Consider the following 18,330-nt stretch of genomic DNA (forward strand, 5'->3'; position numbering starts at 1 on the left):
CTCTCCAAAGTATTAAATAATTGCAGCAAAATTTCCTTGCCTTTACAGCAAAAACTTATTTGTGTAGCATCCTTAATGTAATAAAACAGCCTCGAGTGCTACACAGAAATATTAAATACTCCAAACCCCTTGCAAGTGAAAGATAACATACTGTTTGCCTTCCTAACTGCATACTATGGGCATGTAAACTTCCATGACCAGTGTATAAGGACACCAAATGCAAACATCTACTGGAAGTTTTGTGGCCCAATGGGTAGCATCCTTGCTTCTGAACCAAAAGCTCTGGGATTTAGTCCAACCCCAGGACTTGATGGCTAAGGAAGATGCCTCATCAGTGACCTACACTAGGAATTAACAGTAGGACAATATTAAGGTAAGTATCACACAAAAGACCCAATGATGTTGAGGTCCGTGTGGGAAACTTTTTTGAAAGGAAGGGGCCTGGGCAGCGCAAACTCTCCATCAAGTTTAAACTTCTCAGTGGGTCAAGAATTCCAAAGGGTCCCAAATGCGAACAACAGCGAGCACACAACATTTGCCGCTTTGAGCCTTGAAAAATCCAGCCCGTTATAAAGGGTTTGTAAGATTGACAAGGTGGTTGCATAACCAAAGGGAATGACTAATGCAAAAAGGCCCCCACCTTTTAAACAATATTTTTGTTATGGAAACAAGCGTGAGGAACACATGATATGGGCCTTAAAAATAATGATGGTATTCTTAAGGTTGCAGTAAGCAGAATAATTAATCCTGGTAATCGACACAGAAGCAGAGAATGAACAGACTCATTATTTTATTATTCTAGCTTTATTGTTTTGTTCTTTAACTTGATACAATATTAGATTATTTTAGTCAGCAGACCACATAAGCAAAAATAGTTTTAAATCTGTTCATCCAGTTGAAGTTTTGAAATAACTGCTTTATTTCTTCTTTATTTAATTAGTGATTGATTTTGATGAGTTTCTGGGAATGTACAAAAGGTTATTCATCCAATGCAGAAGTGTGGTAAGACAAGTTCTTGTGATTTAAAATCATAATGATGTATTTCTACAATGACTTTGCTCCCGTCTTCCATTCAGCATGCCATGGCAGAAAAAAAACAAGCAGCCAGGTCTCTTCTTAACACCTGTCCCTGCCATTCTGTAATAGGCTACTCTGCTTTCTGAAACTAATCCAGCACTCCCCTTGAGGGACAGTTGATTTCAACCAAATTAGAAGTTCAAATTGTGAGGAATCTTTAAAGTGCAAACTTCTGTTTGACTATCCATAATGCAGCATACTGCTGCTGTACCGATGTGTCTCAGCACCAGGGGGCAAACTTTAGCAGCAAGAACCTGAACAATCATCCAATCAATAGTTTACATTTGAATTCTGATCCACATACATTCAGTTGAAGAGTGCACACAAAATATTCCCTAAACCCTGTAGTAATCAAGTAAAATCTTAGGAATATCAACCAAATGGTTTTACTGATGCTGTTTTACTCTGGTCCCCTCGCAATAGTTATCATTTCAGCAGAGAGAAACAATAGTATCTGTAGCAATATTACTAATTAACCATAAAAAATATCCACTTTCCTATTGTCAGGGAGGGATGATGCTGTCTATTGCTATGATCTTGTGACTGTAGGATTTTATGCCAGCCAGATTGTTAGCCATCTTCCAAAATTACATTTTTCTGTAAAAAGAATGTTAGTTTGATTGGGTGAGAGAAAATAATTGATCAAAGTTAGCGCTTGAGACTAAATCTCAGAACGCTGTGTAAACAAAAATTTGAACAATTATGTGTAAATTGACATCGGGTTTGCCCAGATATGTCCTGTTCAGAAAAAGCAAGTCAAATCCAATCCAGCCAACTACTGGCCTATTAGCCTGCTTGCAATCATCAGAAGAGCAATGGAAGGTGTCATTGAAGATTGGAACTTGTCAATAATCTGCTCAATGATGTTCAGTTTTAGTCCTGTCAGAGCCACTCAGTTCCCACCTCATCACAGCCTTAGTCCAAACATGGGACAAAGAGATCACCTCAAGAAGAAAGGTGAGAGTGACTCCCCTTGATATTAAGCAGCATTTGACTGATTGTGACACCAAGTAGCCCTGGCAGAATTAAAGCAGTCAGTAGACATCAGGGGTGAAACTCTATATTTGTTTGCACAAAGGAAGATGGTTGTGGTTGTTGGAAACCAATCAGCTCAGTCCCCGCACATTGTTGCAGGAGTTCCTCACGATTGTGTGCTAAAGCCTAGACCCAACCATCTTCAACTGCGTCATTAATGGCTTTCCCTCCATCATAAGTGAACAACTATAATACTAAAGCAGTCCATGTCCAAATATAGCAAGACCTGGACAATATCCAAGCTTGGGCTGACAAGTGGAAAGCAACATTTGTGCGACACAAGTGCCAAGCAATGGCCAACTCCAATAAGAGAGGATCTAACCATCACTCAATGGCATTACCATAGCTGAAACCCCGACTAACAACAATCTGGGGGGGGGCGGGGTACCATTGCACTGAACTGGATCAGCCATATAAATGCTGTGGCTACAAAAATAGGTCTGAGCCTGGAAGTTCTAAGGTGAATAACTGATCTTTAGACTCTGCAAACCTTGTTCACCATTTACATGGCACAGGTCACTCTGAACTTAGCTGGATGAGTGTGGCCCCCAAAGACACACGAGAAGCTCAATACCACCCAGGATAACCCTCATGATTGGCTTTCCATCTAACAAAGTGTTTACTCCCTATACCACTGGCAGCAGTGTCTACCATCTACAAGATGCACAGCAGCAACTCACCAAGCATCCTTCGACAACACTTTCTAAACCCATGACTTATACCATCTAGAAGAACAAGGGCAGAAGATGCATGGGAACACCACCACATGCAAGTTCCCTTCCGAGCCATCCTGACTTGGAAATACGTAGCAGTTCCTTCCCTGTCGATAAATCAAAATCCTGGAACTCTCTTTCAGCAGCACTATGGATATACCTGCATCAAATGGACTGCAGTAGTTCAAAAATGAAACTCTCAACTACCTTCTCTCGGGCAATTTGAGAAGAAATGCGGACCTTGTCTGTGATGTCCACATCTCAAGGGGTGGCACGGTGGTGCAGTGATTAGCACTACTGCCTCACAGCGCCAAGGATCCGGGTCCGATCCTGTCTCCGGGTCACTGGCTGTGTGGAGTTTACACATTCTCCCCGTGTCTGCGTGCGTCTCACCCCGACAATCCAAAAAAGATTGCAGAGTAGGTGAATTAAGAACATAAAACTAGGAGCAGGGGTAGGCCATCTGGCCCCTCGAGCCTGCTCCACCATTCAGTAAGATCATGGATGATCTTTTTGTGGACTCAGCTCCACTTACCCACCTGTTCACCGTAATCTTTTATTCCATTACTGTTCAAAAATCTCTCTACCTTGCATGAAAACACTTAACAAGGTAGCCTCAACTGCTTCACTGGGCAGGGAATTCCACAGCTTCACAGCCCTTTGGGTGAAGAAGTTACTCCTCAACTCTGTCCTAAATCTGCTCCCCCTTATTTTGAGGCTATGCCCCTAGTTCTAGTTTCACTCGCCAGTGGAAACAACCTTCCTGCTTCTATCTTATCTATTCCCTTCATAATTTTATATGTTTCTCTCAGATTCCCCCCTTAATCTTCTAAATTCCAATGAGTATACTCTCAGTCCACTTAGCCTCTCCTCATGAAGTAAACCTCTCAACTCCGGAATCAACCTAGTGAATCTCCTCAGCACCCCCTCCAGTGCCAGCACATCCTTTCTCAAGTAAGGAGACCAAAGCTGTATTCAGTACTTCAAGTGTGGCCCCACCAGCACCCAAAACAGCTACAACGTAACCTCCCTGTTTTCAAACTCCATCCCTCCAGCAATGAAGGACAAAATTCCATTTGCCTTCTTAATTACTTGCTGCACCTGCAAACCAACTTTTTATGATTCATACGCAAGGACACCCAGACCCCTCTGCCCAGCAGCTTGCTACAATTTTTTTACATTTAAATAGCAGTCCAATTGGCCAGACTAAATTGCCCCTTAATTGGGGGGGAAAAAAAGAATTGGGTACTCTAAATGTATTTTAAAATTTTTAAAAAAAGTGATGACCACATCCCGTTAAATAGTTGCAGCATTATGGAGTAGGGGTTCTGGTGTGAATTCCGGATGGTGAATGCCTCCACCTCGTGCGCGAGGTTGGGGCTGATATAGCTGAAGGTGGTATGCAGAGCACACCTCACGAGGGTGAGGATGAGCCGATTCTTTGAAGGAGTAGAAGATGTGTGTGAACGTTGCAGCGGGGAGGGTGCTAATCACGTTCATGTGTTTTGGTCCTGTCCAAAGTGAGGATTACTGACAGGAGGCTTTTAGGGTAATTTCTAAAGTGGTGGACGTGAAACTGGACACGGGCCCCCGGGAGGCCATTTCCGGGGTGTCGGACCAGCCAGGGTTGGAAACGGGTGCAGAGTCAGATGTTATAGCCTTCATTATGCACTTTCAAGAATTGGATAACATCAAACATTAGTTGGGGCGGGTGGTTGGGAGGGAGGGGAGTTGTGTGTGTTAATGCCGACTATGGGTGATCCCTAATTCCTTTCTGTCAGTTGTTTATGTAAACATGTGGGCTGATGTTTTGGGTTTGGTGGGTGGATGGGATCGTTGTTATTGATATGGGGATTGACATGTTTGTTACTGATTATTGTTGGTGGGTGTAAATTTGGGAGAAAATGTGAAAAAGGAGAATAAAAAATATTAAAAAAAGAAATGTGACTATTTGAAGAGCTGTTCGTCGAGTGCGCGGGGGGGGGGGGGGGGGGGGGGGGGTGAAAAATGTGTACAGACGATTGCTGGGTGTTTCCCGGGGTGTTTATTTGCTGTAACCTATTTTGATACATGTTTGTAATAAAATACATTTAGAAAAAAATAGTTGCAGCATGATGTTGCTGTAATGTAGTTTAAAAAAAATATTATTCAATTTTGCAACTGTTGTCTGTTTCTATGATAGGTAGCCCCGGATGCAACTGATATGGTACAGTCTCCACGCAAACTGTCAGAAGGGAGGCAAACTACTTTAAATACAAGCAGCAAGGTACTTTGAACAAGGGTTTCTTAACATTCTTGTAGCTATTAGCAACCATTATTATAATTTGCAAAAGAATTTTAATCGAATAACAGTATCAATAATGTACCATTGCAGTAAATGCATTTGACTTAATTAGCATAGACACAATAAAGTAGTCTTAAATGTTCCTGTAAATTACTGACTTATGGCATTTACAGTTTTTTTTTGTTCTCATTTGGAAATTGAATTACCCAATAATTTTATTTGAGTAAAATACATGATAGTAAAGTGGGAATTTAGTGGTTTAAAATAAATAATTAATTTGGATTCTGAGGAACCAGTTCAGAAGAGTCTACTGATTGTTAGTTAGTCATAGAATCATAGAATTTACAGTGCCGAAGGAGGCCATTCAGCCCATTGAATCTGCACCGACTCTTGGAAAGAGCACCTTACCCAAGCCCACACCACCCTATCCCCAAATCATATAGTCAAATCATTTTAATTCAAAATTCCTTGCTTCAAACTATCTGCTTATTTTGTTGATAACCAGTAAATTTCCATTTGCTTATTATTTACATTACCTAATTTAAATTATTGGATAATATTCTCAGCGCAACCACAAAATGACTGAATTATCAAGTGTATACTTTACAACCTTTCTGTCAATAGGTGGCCCCAAGAAGGATCACAATCCCTTCAAGTTCACATCAGCAAAGTGTGAATTTACTGCTTTAAAATTGAATTTTCAAATGGTTTTTAAGCAACTTTGAATCATTGGGACATGACTGTAAATAAATGTTTCCATAATAGTTTACTCTTAATTCAAAGTTGGTAAATTCAAACTCACTGATTAGACAGATTGTTTTACTACCTGAATTCCCATTTTACTCTTGTTAGTTGTTTCATTCAAGTTATTGGCTTTTTAGACCATGTACAAAAAATGACTAAATTCCCATTCGTACATTGCAAATTTCCAATACTAGGTAGCAAGAAATGGGTTCTTAAATAATGCACCACTCTATATCACAACTCATTCAAAATGTACTTTTAGACCTATCTGCTGTGGGTGAAAGGGAAATGCTACTTCCAGTTAGCAAAATATAAAAGGCTATGGGCAGGATTCTCCAAGCAGGCGCACGGCCGGAGTCCATGCTGAAACGTCCTGCGACGCCGTTTTGTGAATCTCCACTCCCCCAAAACTCGCACGACCGCGGCGGACGCTGCAAGGCCCGGAGAATAGCGGGAGGTGGCCTAACGAGCGATTCTCCGGGCCCCCAACGATGCTGCGCCCCGGATGGGCTGAAGTCCCGACGGACTGGCTGGTCAGTCACAACATCGTGGGCTGAAGGGCCTGTTCTGTGCTGTATTTTTCTATGTTCTATGTCCCGACAGCGCGGTTCTAACCACATATAACAAATCGTCAGCCAGACGTGTTGGCTGATGAGGTGTCCGGAGGAGGTGGGGGTCGGCGTGGGGGGACCTCGGGCTGGCGAAATGGGCAGGGCTGTGGCTGCTGCAGGGGTGGGGCGGGGGAAACCACCCTCCTTGACAGCGCAGTGGCAACTCTCAGGTTGGAGGGCCGCTTGCCGGACAAGCGGTGGAGGAGGAGGAGAACCAAGACTAGGGGGAGCCACAGAACGAGGATGCCGATGATGATGAGGAGGGGAAGGAGGAGGAGATAGTGCCACGGAGGCGCCTAATGAGGGCTCGTGTGTACAGGTGCCACATGTCCTTCCAGGAACTCCCGGACCGGGCATGCAGGAGGAGTCTCCGGATGAGCCAGGAAACTGTTGCCCATATCTGACACATGATGGCACACCTGGCACCTTGTGGGACTGGTGCTGGACACCCTCTCTTGACATCTGGCATCTCGCAGGCATCTGTGCACCGGTGGATCCGTGCGGTTACTGTCGTCCTGTATAACCTTGCGTACCGCTACATTCAGTTCCCTGTGCACCACGCCCACCAGGATGCCAAGGCAGGGGGCTTTGCTGCCATTGCCCGGATAACCATGGAACAGGGGGTAATTGATGGTGTGCACGTCGCCATGCAGTCACCATCACATGTTCATGAACAGGAAGGGGTCCTACTCCATGAACGTTCAGGTGGTCTGTGACCACCAGATGAGGATCCTGCACGTCTGCGCCCGGTACCCGGATAGTGTACCTGGACTGCTCTGGGGGGCCCTCCAGTACCTATCAAATATGGTCGGCCGCATCGTTGTGGTCTGCTGCGTCCTCCACAATATAGCCCAGCAGAGGAGCGATGTGCTGGAGGAGGAGGGGGAAGATCACGATGAAGGGGCTAGCTTGTCCAGATGATGAGGGGGCGGCAATGTACAGGACATGGGGGCTGGACATGGGCGGGAGGCTGCACTATGCCACCGGTGTAGGGACAGCGAGCACGGGACAAGTTAATAGCCGCATACTTCACCAACTGGGGGGAGGGGGGTGTTGGTGAGCAGGGGCACGGACACCACAGCATGTCACCACCCTCACCTCCGCAACACCAATAAGACTCGCGTCCCCCACCAACCTTTTCTCCCACACCACCGCATCACCCGCATGCACACCACCCCTCAATTCCACATCCACACCACCCCTCAATTCCACATCCACCTGCGGCACAACGGGCTGGGCTCACACTGTTGCTAGTGACAGCGGGTTGAGTCCATGGCATGGAGGATGATGCCAATCCGCTCTGCGGTGAGCTCTGAGCTCCACATCATTAGGCAATGTCTGACTCATGGCTACGGTAACACCCTCCACTTGGGTGGTCCCTGTAATAGGACTGGACACTGCATCACATGGCCCTGTCGTTCCGCTAGTGGCGTGGATGTCGGGGGGGGGGGGGGGGGGGGCACGCCACACCCACAGGGGCACACCCCTCACCCACAGTGGCACTCAGTTCCCGGCCCACCCCTGCACACATCAGACAGAGCACAGAGGCAGCTTTCATTGGTGTTACAGTAGGTTTAATTACAGGCGTAATATACATGTGCCCTAGCCCCTATATCTAAACTGCCCTGCACCTTGTGCCAACTTACTGGGTGTCTAACTTTCTGACCTTACGGGCCCTATCACTACGTTTCGGTGTTTCCCCAGACGGTACAGCAGAAGTGGAGACGGACAGCGGAGACTCCTGCCTGGCAACTAGGGTCCCCTTTGGCGCTCGTTTTCTGGGGCGGCCCAGCCTGGATGGGCCAGGCTGTACCTTGGGCGTCCCGGATGGGGTTCTGCCACCCTGTTCTGCCCGCTGCCCATCAGATGCACCAGGGACAGATGGAGCTCAGGGAGTTGGCCATCCCTGTCTGGGCCTGTGCGAAGCTGGCCAGCACCTGGGTAATGACGCCGATGCTCTCTGCGACGGCCTGACATTGGGCCACAATGAGGAGCGCTGCTGCAATCTGCAGCTGGTTCTGGCACATGGCTGTCTGTGAGAGGGCAGCCCTGTCCTGAACCACTGAAGCCGCGTGCACAGAAAGCCCCAGGCCTTGCATAACCTGGCCCATGTCCGACACCGTCACCCCTATTGCCTCCACCGCGGATGGCACCCGTGCGGTTTCGGCCTGGATGGCAAGCATGACCGACACCATTCCCTGCTCCTGCATGCAGATGCACTCTGCTACTTGTGTCTTTAGATGCTGGAAATCGGCCGTCATCCCCTTCTCTCATCCCTGGGTCTCTGACTGCATCGGGTCTATGGGTGGGTGTGGAAATCCCAGGAACATGGGACCCGTCTGAGGCGGCAGGTCTGCCCTCTGACCGTCCGGACCCTCGGCTTCTCCCACCTCCACCTGCTGTACCGGAGCGGCTGTGTGGTGCTCATCAATTAGTGTCCCAGAAGCCTCCTCACTAAAGAGACCAACCGAGGTGATAGTCTCTGCAATCTGGAGGGTGTTGGAGATAGCAGTGCCGGAAAGTCTAAATCTGTGTCCTCATCAGAGCCAAAGTCATAGGTCTCCATTGTCGTGTTGTGGGACGCTCCTGATCCCCGGGTGTCCACGCCCAGAGTGTCCGCACCCCGCGCAGGGCTGCTGTGACGGCTGCCCTCCCCATCGGGGCTTGCATCCCTGGGGGCCACCGGCCCTGGCACTGGCTGGAGGCGGGGGCGCTGGATGGGCAGTGACTCCCGCCGGCAGGTCCTGTAAATCACAATTCAGCATGTATGAGGTGAGGGTGTGGGGCCAGTCAGGCGGTCTCACTTGGTGACGCGCCTCCGATCTCGCAATAGGCAACCTCCCAGTCCTCTGGTCTGCCAGCGAGGTCCAGTGCCCTCTGCTCGTGCACGGTGAGGGGGTGCACTGCAGGTGAACCCCCTCCGGTTTCCTCACGCTCCCTGCGCTGCGGTTATGGCCGTTCTTGTCCTGGGGGGCACACAAACATCAACAGTGTTAGGCGGTCCGACGCATACAGCCCAGCTACGATGGAATAGGTGCACAGGGCAATGCGGCTGCAATGGGTAGCGCAGCCATGTGATCAGGGCGGGGGTTGTACCGTCCCTCTGGGGTGTGGGGTGTTGTACCGTCCCTCCACCATTTAAAACATTCACTGCATCCACACCTAGCATATGTGTGTACCATCTACAAGATGCACTGCAGCAACTCACTAAGGTTCCTTCATCAGCACTTCACAGCAGCCTCTACCATCTAGAAGACAAAAGGCAATAGGCACAAAGGAACTTATGCCGTGGGTCAAAGTCTGAAATTTCCACACTAATACCACTGTGCGTATACGTATCACACATATACCATCAGTTCAAGAAGGCAGCTCACCACAATCTTTCCAAGAGCAATTAGGGATGGACAATAAATGTTGGCCATGACAAGGATATCTACATCCTATAAACAGAAACCCACAAAGCTTTTGGCTCGCCTCTAATTCTGGCCTCTTGCACATCCCCGATTGCTACACCATTCATAGTGTACCTTGACTGTTCAGGTCCTGGGTTCTCTAATTCCCTTCCTGTACCTCTGCCTTTCTACCAGTGTCAATTTTTTGTTAATAACTCTCCTGGGAAAAGCCTTGGAATGATTTGCTACTTTAAAAGTGCTATATAACACAAGTTGTTTAAATTGAGGCATTGTGGGTTTGGAAGGAAGTGTAGGTCAGTAAGAGTGAGGTAATGAGTTCACTTCAGACACAAACACTTGCAGCAGTTTCAAAAGCTGCCTCATTGTTACTGGAAATCTGAAATGGGAGTGTTTACTGGCAGAAAGTCTGCCCTGATATATGAGTCAACATACTTTGAAAATAAATTGCTACATTTCTATTATCAATATTATGTTTTGCACTTGGGTCAACCAACCTTAGGGACAAAACACTCAAGCTCTCCAATTATCGTACCACGGGCATGAACCAATGGCCTTGCTGCGCCAAAAAAGCAGTGCAGCATAGCTGATGACAGCCAGGAGACCTTATTCCTGGGAAATACCCAGCTTGCAACGTTGCACAAAACCCACTGTGATCTTACTAAACGTCTGGGGGGGGGAATCACTTTTTGGAAAATCTGCATTTTAGAGTGAGACCGCTTGTCTCACTCTAATGTGAACATTCCAGAGGTACCTGAGGCTTTGAGATTCTTCCCCCTATGCCTGGGATACCTCGGACATTACCCCACATACGCCCCCCCCCACACACACACACACAGTGATGACACCGCGCTGAGGGGCCCACTTTTCAGCATTTCCCACGGCTCCTTTTGGACCCTTAAACGTTAAACGTTACTATCATACCTGCTTCCACCATCTCCTCTGGCAGTGAGTTCTGGGCACCGACGGATGGGGCAGCACGGTAGCATGGTGGTTAGCATAAATGCTTCACAGCTCCAGGGTCCCAGGTTCGATTCCCGGCTGGGTCACTGTCTGTGTGGAGTCTGCACGTCCTCCCCGTGTGTGCGTGGGTTTCCTCCGGGTGCTCCGGTTTCCTCCCACAGTCCAAAGATGTGCGGGTTAGGTGGATTGGTCATGCTAAATTGCCCGTAGTGTAAGGTTAATGGGGAGATTGTTAGGTTACGGGTATAGGGTGGATACGTGGGTTTGAGTAGGGTGATCATTGCTCGGCACAACATCGAGGGCCGAAGGGCCTGTTCTGTGCTGTACTGTTCTATGTTCTAACCCTCTGTGTAAAAAACAAAAACTTCCCTCGTAAATCTCCTCTTAACATTTCCCCTCCAAGCTATGTCTCCTAGTAATTGATTCTTCCACCCTGGGAAAAGGCTTCTGACTGTCCATGCCCCTCATAATTTTATAGACATCTATCAGGTCACCCCCTCAACCTCCACCATTCCAGTGAGAATAAACCGAGTTCTTCCTCATAGCTAATGCCCTCCATACTAGGCAACATCCTGGGAAACCTTCTGGACCCTCCCCAAAACCTCCACATCCTTCTGATAGTGTGGCGACCAGAATTGAACACTAGGGGCTTTTCACAGTAACTTCATTGAAGCCTACTTGTGACAATAAGTGATAATATTATTATTATTCCCAGTGTGGCCTAACTAAGGTTTTATACTGCTGCAGCATGACTTGCCAATTTTTATACTCCATGCACCGGCCGATGAAGGCATGCGTACCGTATGCCTTCTGGACTACCTTCTCCACCTGCATTGTGACCTTTCAGTGACCTGTGGATCTGTTCACACAGATCCTCTGTCTGTCAATACTCTTTAAGGGTTTTGCCATTTACTGTATATTTCCCATCTGTATTAAACCTTCCAAAATGCATTACTTCGCGTTTGGCCGGATAGTAACTGATTGCAGAGCTCTGAGGTGCAGAGGGATTGTGGAGTCCTCGAGTATGAATCATAAAAAGCTGTGTACAGGTACTTTTTTAAAAATAAATTTAGTTTATCCAATTATATTTTCCAATTAAGGGAGAAATTTAGTGTGGCCAATCCACCTACTCTGCACATTTTTTTTTTTGGGTTGTGGGGTCGAAACCCACGCAGACACGGGGAGAACGTGCAAACTCCACACGGACAGTGACCCAGAGCCGGGATCGAACCTGGGACCTCAGCGCCGTGAGACAGCTGTGCTAACCACTAGGCCACCGTGCTGCCCTGTGTACAGGTACAGCAAGTAATTAATTAGGAAATGCTAATAGTATGTTAGTGTCTATTGTGAGGGGAATTGATTACAAAAGTAGGGGGTTATACTTCAGTTGTACGGGGAATGGTGAAACTAAATCTGGAGTATTATGTATAGTATTGGACTCCATATTTAAGGAAAGATGTAAATGTGTTAAAAGCAGTTCAGAGAAGTACCAGGAATTGGCAGGTTGTCTTATAGGGAAAGATTGGAGAGGTTAGGCTTGTATCCACTGAGTTTAGAAGAACAAGCGTGGGAAACATTTCGGTTCATGAGGGGTATTGACTGAGATAATGAGCGAAATTCTCCATTTGGGAGACTGTTGATGCTGGGATTGAATTGCATTCGGTTCACATTCCCGTTGAGGGCACTATTTGGGGAGTAATTCAGGACATGCTAATGGGCCACACTTGGAGTATAGTGTTCAATTCTGGTTGCCACACTACCTGAAGGATGTGGAAGCTTTAGAGAGGGTGCAGAAGAGATTTACCAGGATGTTGCCTGGTATGGAGGGCATTAGCTATGAGGAGCGGTTGAATAAACTCGGTTTGTTCTCACTGGAGCGACTGAGGTTGAGGGGTGACCTGATAGAGGTCTACAAAATTATGAGGGGCATAGACAGAGTGGATAGTCAGAGACTTTTTCCCAGGGTAGAGGGGTCAATTACTAGGGGGCACAGGTTTAAGGTGCGAGGGGCAAGGTTTAGAGGAGATGTGCAAGGCAAGTGTTTTACACAGAGGGTAGTGGGTGCCTGGAACTTGCTGCCGGAGGAGGTGGCGGAAGCAGGGACGATATTGACATTTAAGGGACATCTTGACAAATACATGAATAGGATGGGAATAGAGGGATACGGACCCCGGAAGTGTAGAAGATTTTAGTTCAGACGGGCAGCATGGTCGGCACAGGCTTGGAGGGCCAAAGGGCCTGTTCCTGTGCTGTACTTTTCTTTGTTCTTTGGGCCAACACTCTGCTGGCATTAATTCCAAGCAATTCGCAGCCCAGTGGGCATTCTAACCGCTAGAGCCAGAGTTCACACCAAAGAGACTGGCAGCTGGAGCTGTTTTTAAGCATTGCACTTACCACACACTCACTGCAGCCACCAAGATGGCTTACAGAAGGCCTGCCCCCTCCGAGATGGACACCCAGCTTCCATGCCAGTGAGGAGCGGAAGGACACCCTTTTCCCCAGCGTGGGCCGCACATTCAAGCCTGCCCTCCTGAACACTGCCTGGGAGGTGGTGGCAGAGGCAATTAGTGCTGCCAGTCTCACCAGGAGAAGACAGCTGGTGATCTGAAGGGGTGGGGTGGGTCCTCTGCCCTGAGTGGTGCAGAGAATCAGGGAGTTTTCCAAAGGCTGCGGTGAAGGTGCCCTCTAGTTGGGGTGAGCTCTGCTGATCTCCTGCTTCGTCTGCAATGGGGCACTTCTGAGGATTGCCAACAACTAGTGGGCTCCTGATTGAGCTTGGCCCTTGATGATTTGGCTGTGGTATGAGGGTGTCCAGAAGGGTGGCCTGGGCCAGGTAACCAGAAGCGATGATCTGAGCATTTAAAGGATACCGGCAGCACTTGATAGTGTCAGCAACCGGGAATCTGTAACTACCATCCGGGGGGGGGGGGGGGGGGGGGGGGGGGTGCGGGGGGGGGGGGTTTGAAAGCCAGACTGCAGCAATGAGGGTCTGAGCCAGGCCATCTTGATCCCGAGGGGGAGACCCCAAGTCCAGGGACTTGGCACCAACTCACTACCCCTACTTCCCCAGCCTGGGCAGCCATCCCCCAGTAAACAGTTTTCAGCGGTTTCTCAGTGTTTTTTGCCTCCTCCCTCCTTCCACAACTATGGTGTGGAGTTTGTGAATACTTTTAGTAACGCATGCCTGCAAGATTTCCACCTGAGAGGAGTAGAACATTGAGGAAAGGCGGACCATACTGTGTCCAACCTGCTAATCACATTTAAATGCAAGCAAATGCTGGTTTTGCATGCGGCTGCCGGCACGAGACACGAGCCTTGTTATCACCACCAGAGAGGGACCGGACCATGGTGCCCAAATCGGTGTCTGGCCCGAACCTCGATTTTGACTAGATGTCCGATTCTCCGTCTGATCACTGTTCGCGCCATCGCAAGGCGGAGAATTCTGCTCAATGTTTGCTCTTGTCGGAAAATCTAGAACTAGCAGTCACTGTTTAAAAATAAGGGGTCGCTCATTTAAGACAATGATGAGAATCTTGTTCTCTCGTGATTCATTGGAACAGTCTTCCTCTGAAAGCAGTCTTCCAATGTTTTTAAGGCAGAGCCTCATAGCATTTTTATTAACAAGGGACAAGGGAGTGAAAGATTATTGGTAGGCAGGAATGTGGGGTTGAAGTTACAATCAAAGCGACCATGTTCTTATTGAATGGGGGAACAGGCTCAAGGGCCAAATGAACTGTTCCTGCTCCTAATTGATATGTTCACATGCAGCGCCGGCCCTAGGGTTGCTGGCGCCCCGGGCAAGCTGAACTTCAGCGCCCTTCGGGAGGGGGGGAGGCCGAGGCCCGGGGGGGGGGGGGGGGGGGGGGGGGGGGGGGGGGGGGGGGGAGGGTGCGGAGGGGGCCGCCCTGGGGGAGGGCGGCCACCACGCATGCGCTGGTTGGCACCGGCCCAACTGCGCATGCGCGGGACCCGAGTCTCTGGCGCCCCCTAGCACATGGCGCCCCGGGCGACTGCCCGAGTTGCCGGTACCTTGGGCCGGCCCTGTTCACATGACAATAGCTTCAACTTCAACATGGTAATTTCCATTTGACAGATTATTAGCATGTATTTAAAAAGCTTGTATTTATAACGGCCATGTTGATTTGTTAATCCAGATGTGAATTTTTGTATTTCGTAAATTTGTTTATACCTTTCCTGGGAAACGGAAGCCAACTATTTCAGTTTTTTTTCCTTTATCTTCCCTCTAATCTTTCCCTCCCTTGTTCCGCATGTCTCACTTCCAGTGATCTGGCTCATTTCAAAATCTTGAACTCAAGCTTATCAATTAATTTTTATCTTTGTAGTTAGATGTGAAAGAGTAAAGGCAGCACAGTGGCGCAGTGGATAGCACTGCTGCCTCATGGCACCGAGGACCGGGTTCAATCCTGGCCCTGAGTTACTGTCCTTATGGAGTTTGCACATTCTCCCCGTGTCTGCGTGTTTCTCACCCCACAACCCAAAAACATGTGCAGGGTAGAGATGAATTGGCTGCACTAAAATTGTCCCTTAATTGGTACTTTAAATTTTTTATTTTTTTTCAATGTGAAAGAGTATAAGGAATAACTCAGCATTCTGATCAACTCAATTTAGTAGCACAGAGATTTGCATAAACAATAAGTTGATACCAGGAAGGAAAGTGTTGCAAGAACAAGGTACTGTAAGTTAGTGTAATTGTGTGAAGGGGAAGCCCAGTGCATGTTGTGGTAAAGTTGTGAAAACTGTAAATTCCGACAGGAACGCTTAGTCGGATAGGAATGAACAAAATGGTTTATTACTTCTGGTATTCCATGGGTGCTGAATGTGTGCTGCAGCTTAGCCACGGTTGTCTTTGTGGTCACAGTGTGCACTTCAAGTGGGCGTCTACCATAACAAGGACCGTTGTCTCCTGAAATGGACTGGTGAAATTCATGTGGGCATAGGATCATAGTCTTCCTGGCCATTCCCAAGGGTCCATTAGTGCAGCTGGAAGGGTCTTCTGGTTCTCCTGGCAAGGGCCGCAGCACTGGGCCACCTTCATGATGTCTGAGTCTATCCCGGTCCAACAAACATAGCTGCGGGCAAGCATCTTCATCTTGGACATCCCCGGATGTCCAATGTGGAGGACTTGTTCCGGGGCGACCACCCGTGTCTCCCACAATAAGACGCTCAGCTCTGGGAGCTTTGTTGACATGCAGCAAACCTCTGTGTTGGCCCCCCGTACCGGGCCATGTGTTGGACTCGAGATAGCTGCGGGCCCACCTGGGTCCACTCTTTTATGCAAGGCGCCGTGATTGGCAACAAATTCATGACGTGGGGGCCGCTACTACGTCTGCGGCCGAGGCCTGTGCCTACGGTCTTTTGGAGATGGGCAGGCGGCTCAATGCATTGGCATTTGGGATCCACATGCCCAGGCGGTGTTCCAGTGTGTACTTGTCTGCTGCTAGAAGTAACACCCATCACTGGACCCTGGCGGAAGTGATCGGGGGAATCACTCAATCCTCTTTGCATAGCCGGGTTTATGGCCGGTATAGACCGTGAATGGGTGGCTGTAGACATATTGGCGGAACCTTCTCACACCAAGTACAATAGTCAGGCCCTCCTCGATTTGGGCATAGTTCCGCTCGGCGTCAACTAGTGTGTGAGACGTGAAAACTATCGGCTGCTCTGCCCCATTGAGCATCCGGTGTGCGAGAATGGGTCCTACGCCATAAGGGGAAGCATCGCACGTCAGGAGTAGTTTTTCTGTTTCGAAGTGCGTCAGCAGCTTCTCGGGTGACAACTACCGCTTGACCCCTTGGAAGGCCTTCTGGTGTGAGGGATTCCGTTCCCGCAGATGTCCTTTTTTTTTAACAGTTGGTGGAGTGGGCTAAGCAGCGTGGCCAAGTTGGGATGAATTTCCCGTAGTAGTTGATGAGTCATAAAAAGGAGTGGAGTTTGGTCTACCCGGTACCCTAAACAGGTGACTTTGGGTGCATTAAAACGCACTTCTGTCTGCAAAGACAGGTGCCAGTTTGTTGAGAACGCCGGAGGACTTCGACCAGGTACTCCAAATGTTTTTTGTCTGAGGCCCCGTTGATGAGTACATCATATATGTATATGGCCACCCTGGATAGGCCCCGCAGGATTTTTCCATTACGCGTTGGAAATTCACACAGGCCGATGAAACCCCGAAAGGCAGTTGGGTGTATTCGTACAACCCTCCTGAGTGTTGACTGTAACGTCCCTCCACGAATCCGGATCTAGGACCAGCTGTAGGTACACGTGGCTCATTTTCAGCTTCATGAGTTTGGCCTACAGATCCTCTATGTGTGGGACTGGGTAACGGTCAAGGTGAGAAACCCAGTTCTCTGTCATCTTGTAGTCTCCTCACACAGACGTATGGACTCATTGGGTTTTAGTACCACTGGCACAGCCCAATCGGGTGTATTGGACTGTGGATGATGTCCAAATGATCCAGCCCTGCGTCGACCGTGGGTGGGCACGGAAATAACGGTGTTGCGCGTTTCTGATTTTTGCCTTTTATCGTCCCGAGGCCATCAGCGAAAACTCCTGGAAGCTTTGCCAGCATTCCTTTCGGGTCATGGGGGTACATGAAATGAAAATGAAAATCGCTTATTGTCACAAGTAGGCTTCAAATAAAGTTACTGTGAAAAGCCCCTAGTCGCCACATTCCGGCGCCTGTTCGGGGAGGCTGATACGGAAACTGTGGATGATGTCCAAATGATCCAGCCCTGCGTCGACCTTGGGTGGGCACGGAAATAAGTGTTGCGTGTTTCTGATTGAGCCCTTGGCTCAAGGTACCAATAATGGTACATGTGGCAGATGAGTTGCGAGTCCAACTTTAAATGATGCAGCTAATCACGGCCCAGTAAACTGGGTCCTGCTCCGCGGACTACGACTAAGGGCAAAAATGCCAATTGGTCCCTGTATGCCACGGTCATGTGCCCTCAATGGCCAAAGGCTTTCCATTGTATGTAGCTAATCGGGCATCAGAGTCCCCAAGGTCCCAGGCCTGGAAACCGGACTTGATCATGGCAAATATCCGGCAGCTGGTCACCGAGACTGCCGCTCCAGTATCGAGCTCCATTTCAATGGGGTGCCCATTCACCTTTAATGAAATCGGATAGGTGCGACCCTGTGGGCTGCAACGCAGTGCACTGCTGTTACTTTTCCTCCTGGCCTTCAACATAGTATGTTTGGGGGGGTGGCAACGCTTGCGGGTTCGGCAGGGAGTGCCGCCTTCATGGGACTGTTTGGCACCGGCCCTGTACGCGGTGTCCAGCTTGCAGCCACCACCTTTGTGCTTTGTTTCAGGGGGATCATCCCGTTTGGCCTTGGGTCTTCTGTCGGTCCTGCTTCGCAGAAACTTGAACCTTTCGGGCCTGGGAGCAGTCGATCGGCGGTCGCATCGGCGACTGAAGTTCCAGGACAGACAAGCCCAATAACTCTTGGACCCCATGCTCCGCGCTTACGTG

General features: G+C 48.7%; 1 protein-coding gene across 12 annotated transcripts in view; it reads left to right on the plus strand.

Annotated features, from left to right (window-relative positions):
- Positions 1-18,330, plus strand: part of cep43 (centrosomal protein 43) — a 117,868-nt gene that overhangs the window by 62,212 nt on the left and 37,326 nt on the right. For all 12 annotated transcript variants that reach the window (XR_005461361.1, XR_005461367.1, XR_005461372.1 and 9 more), the window contains 2 exons: positions 941-1,002; positions 5,008-5,091. Coding sequence is in view for 5 of the 12 variants with exons in the window: in XM_038803063.1 (XP_038658991.1) it covers positions 941-1,002; positions 5,008-5,091 (146 nt within the window). In the remaining 7 variants the exon portion in view is untranslated. The remainder of the gene's footprint in view (positions 1-940; positions 1,003-5,007; positions 5,092-18,330) is intronic.

Source organism: Scyliorhinus canicula, chromosome 1, assembly GCF_902713615.1.
Source record: "Scyliorhinus canicula chromosome 1, sScyCan1.1, whole genome shotgun sequence".
In the NCBI taxonomy this organism is placed as follows: Eukaryota; Metazoa; Chordata; class Chondrichthyes; order Carcharhiniformes; family Scyliorhinidae; genus Scyliorhinus; species Scyliorhinus canicula.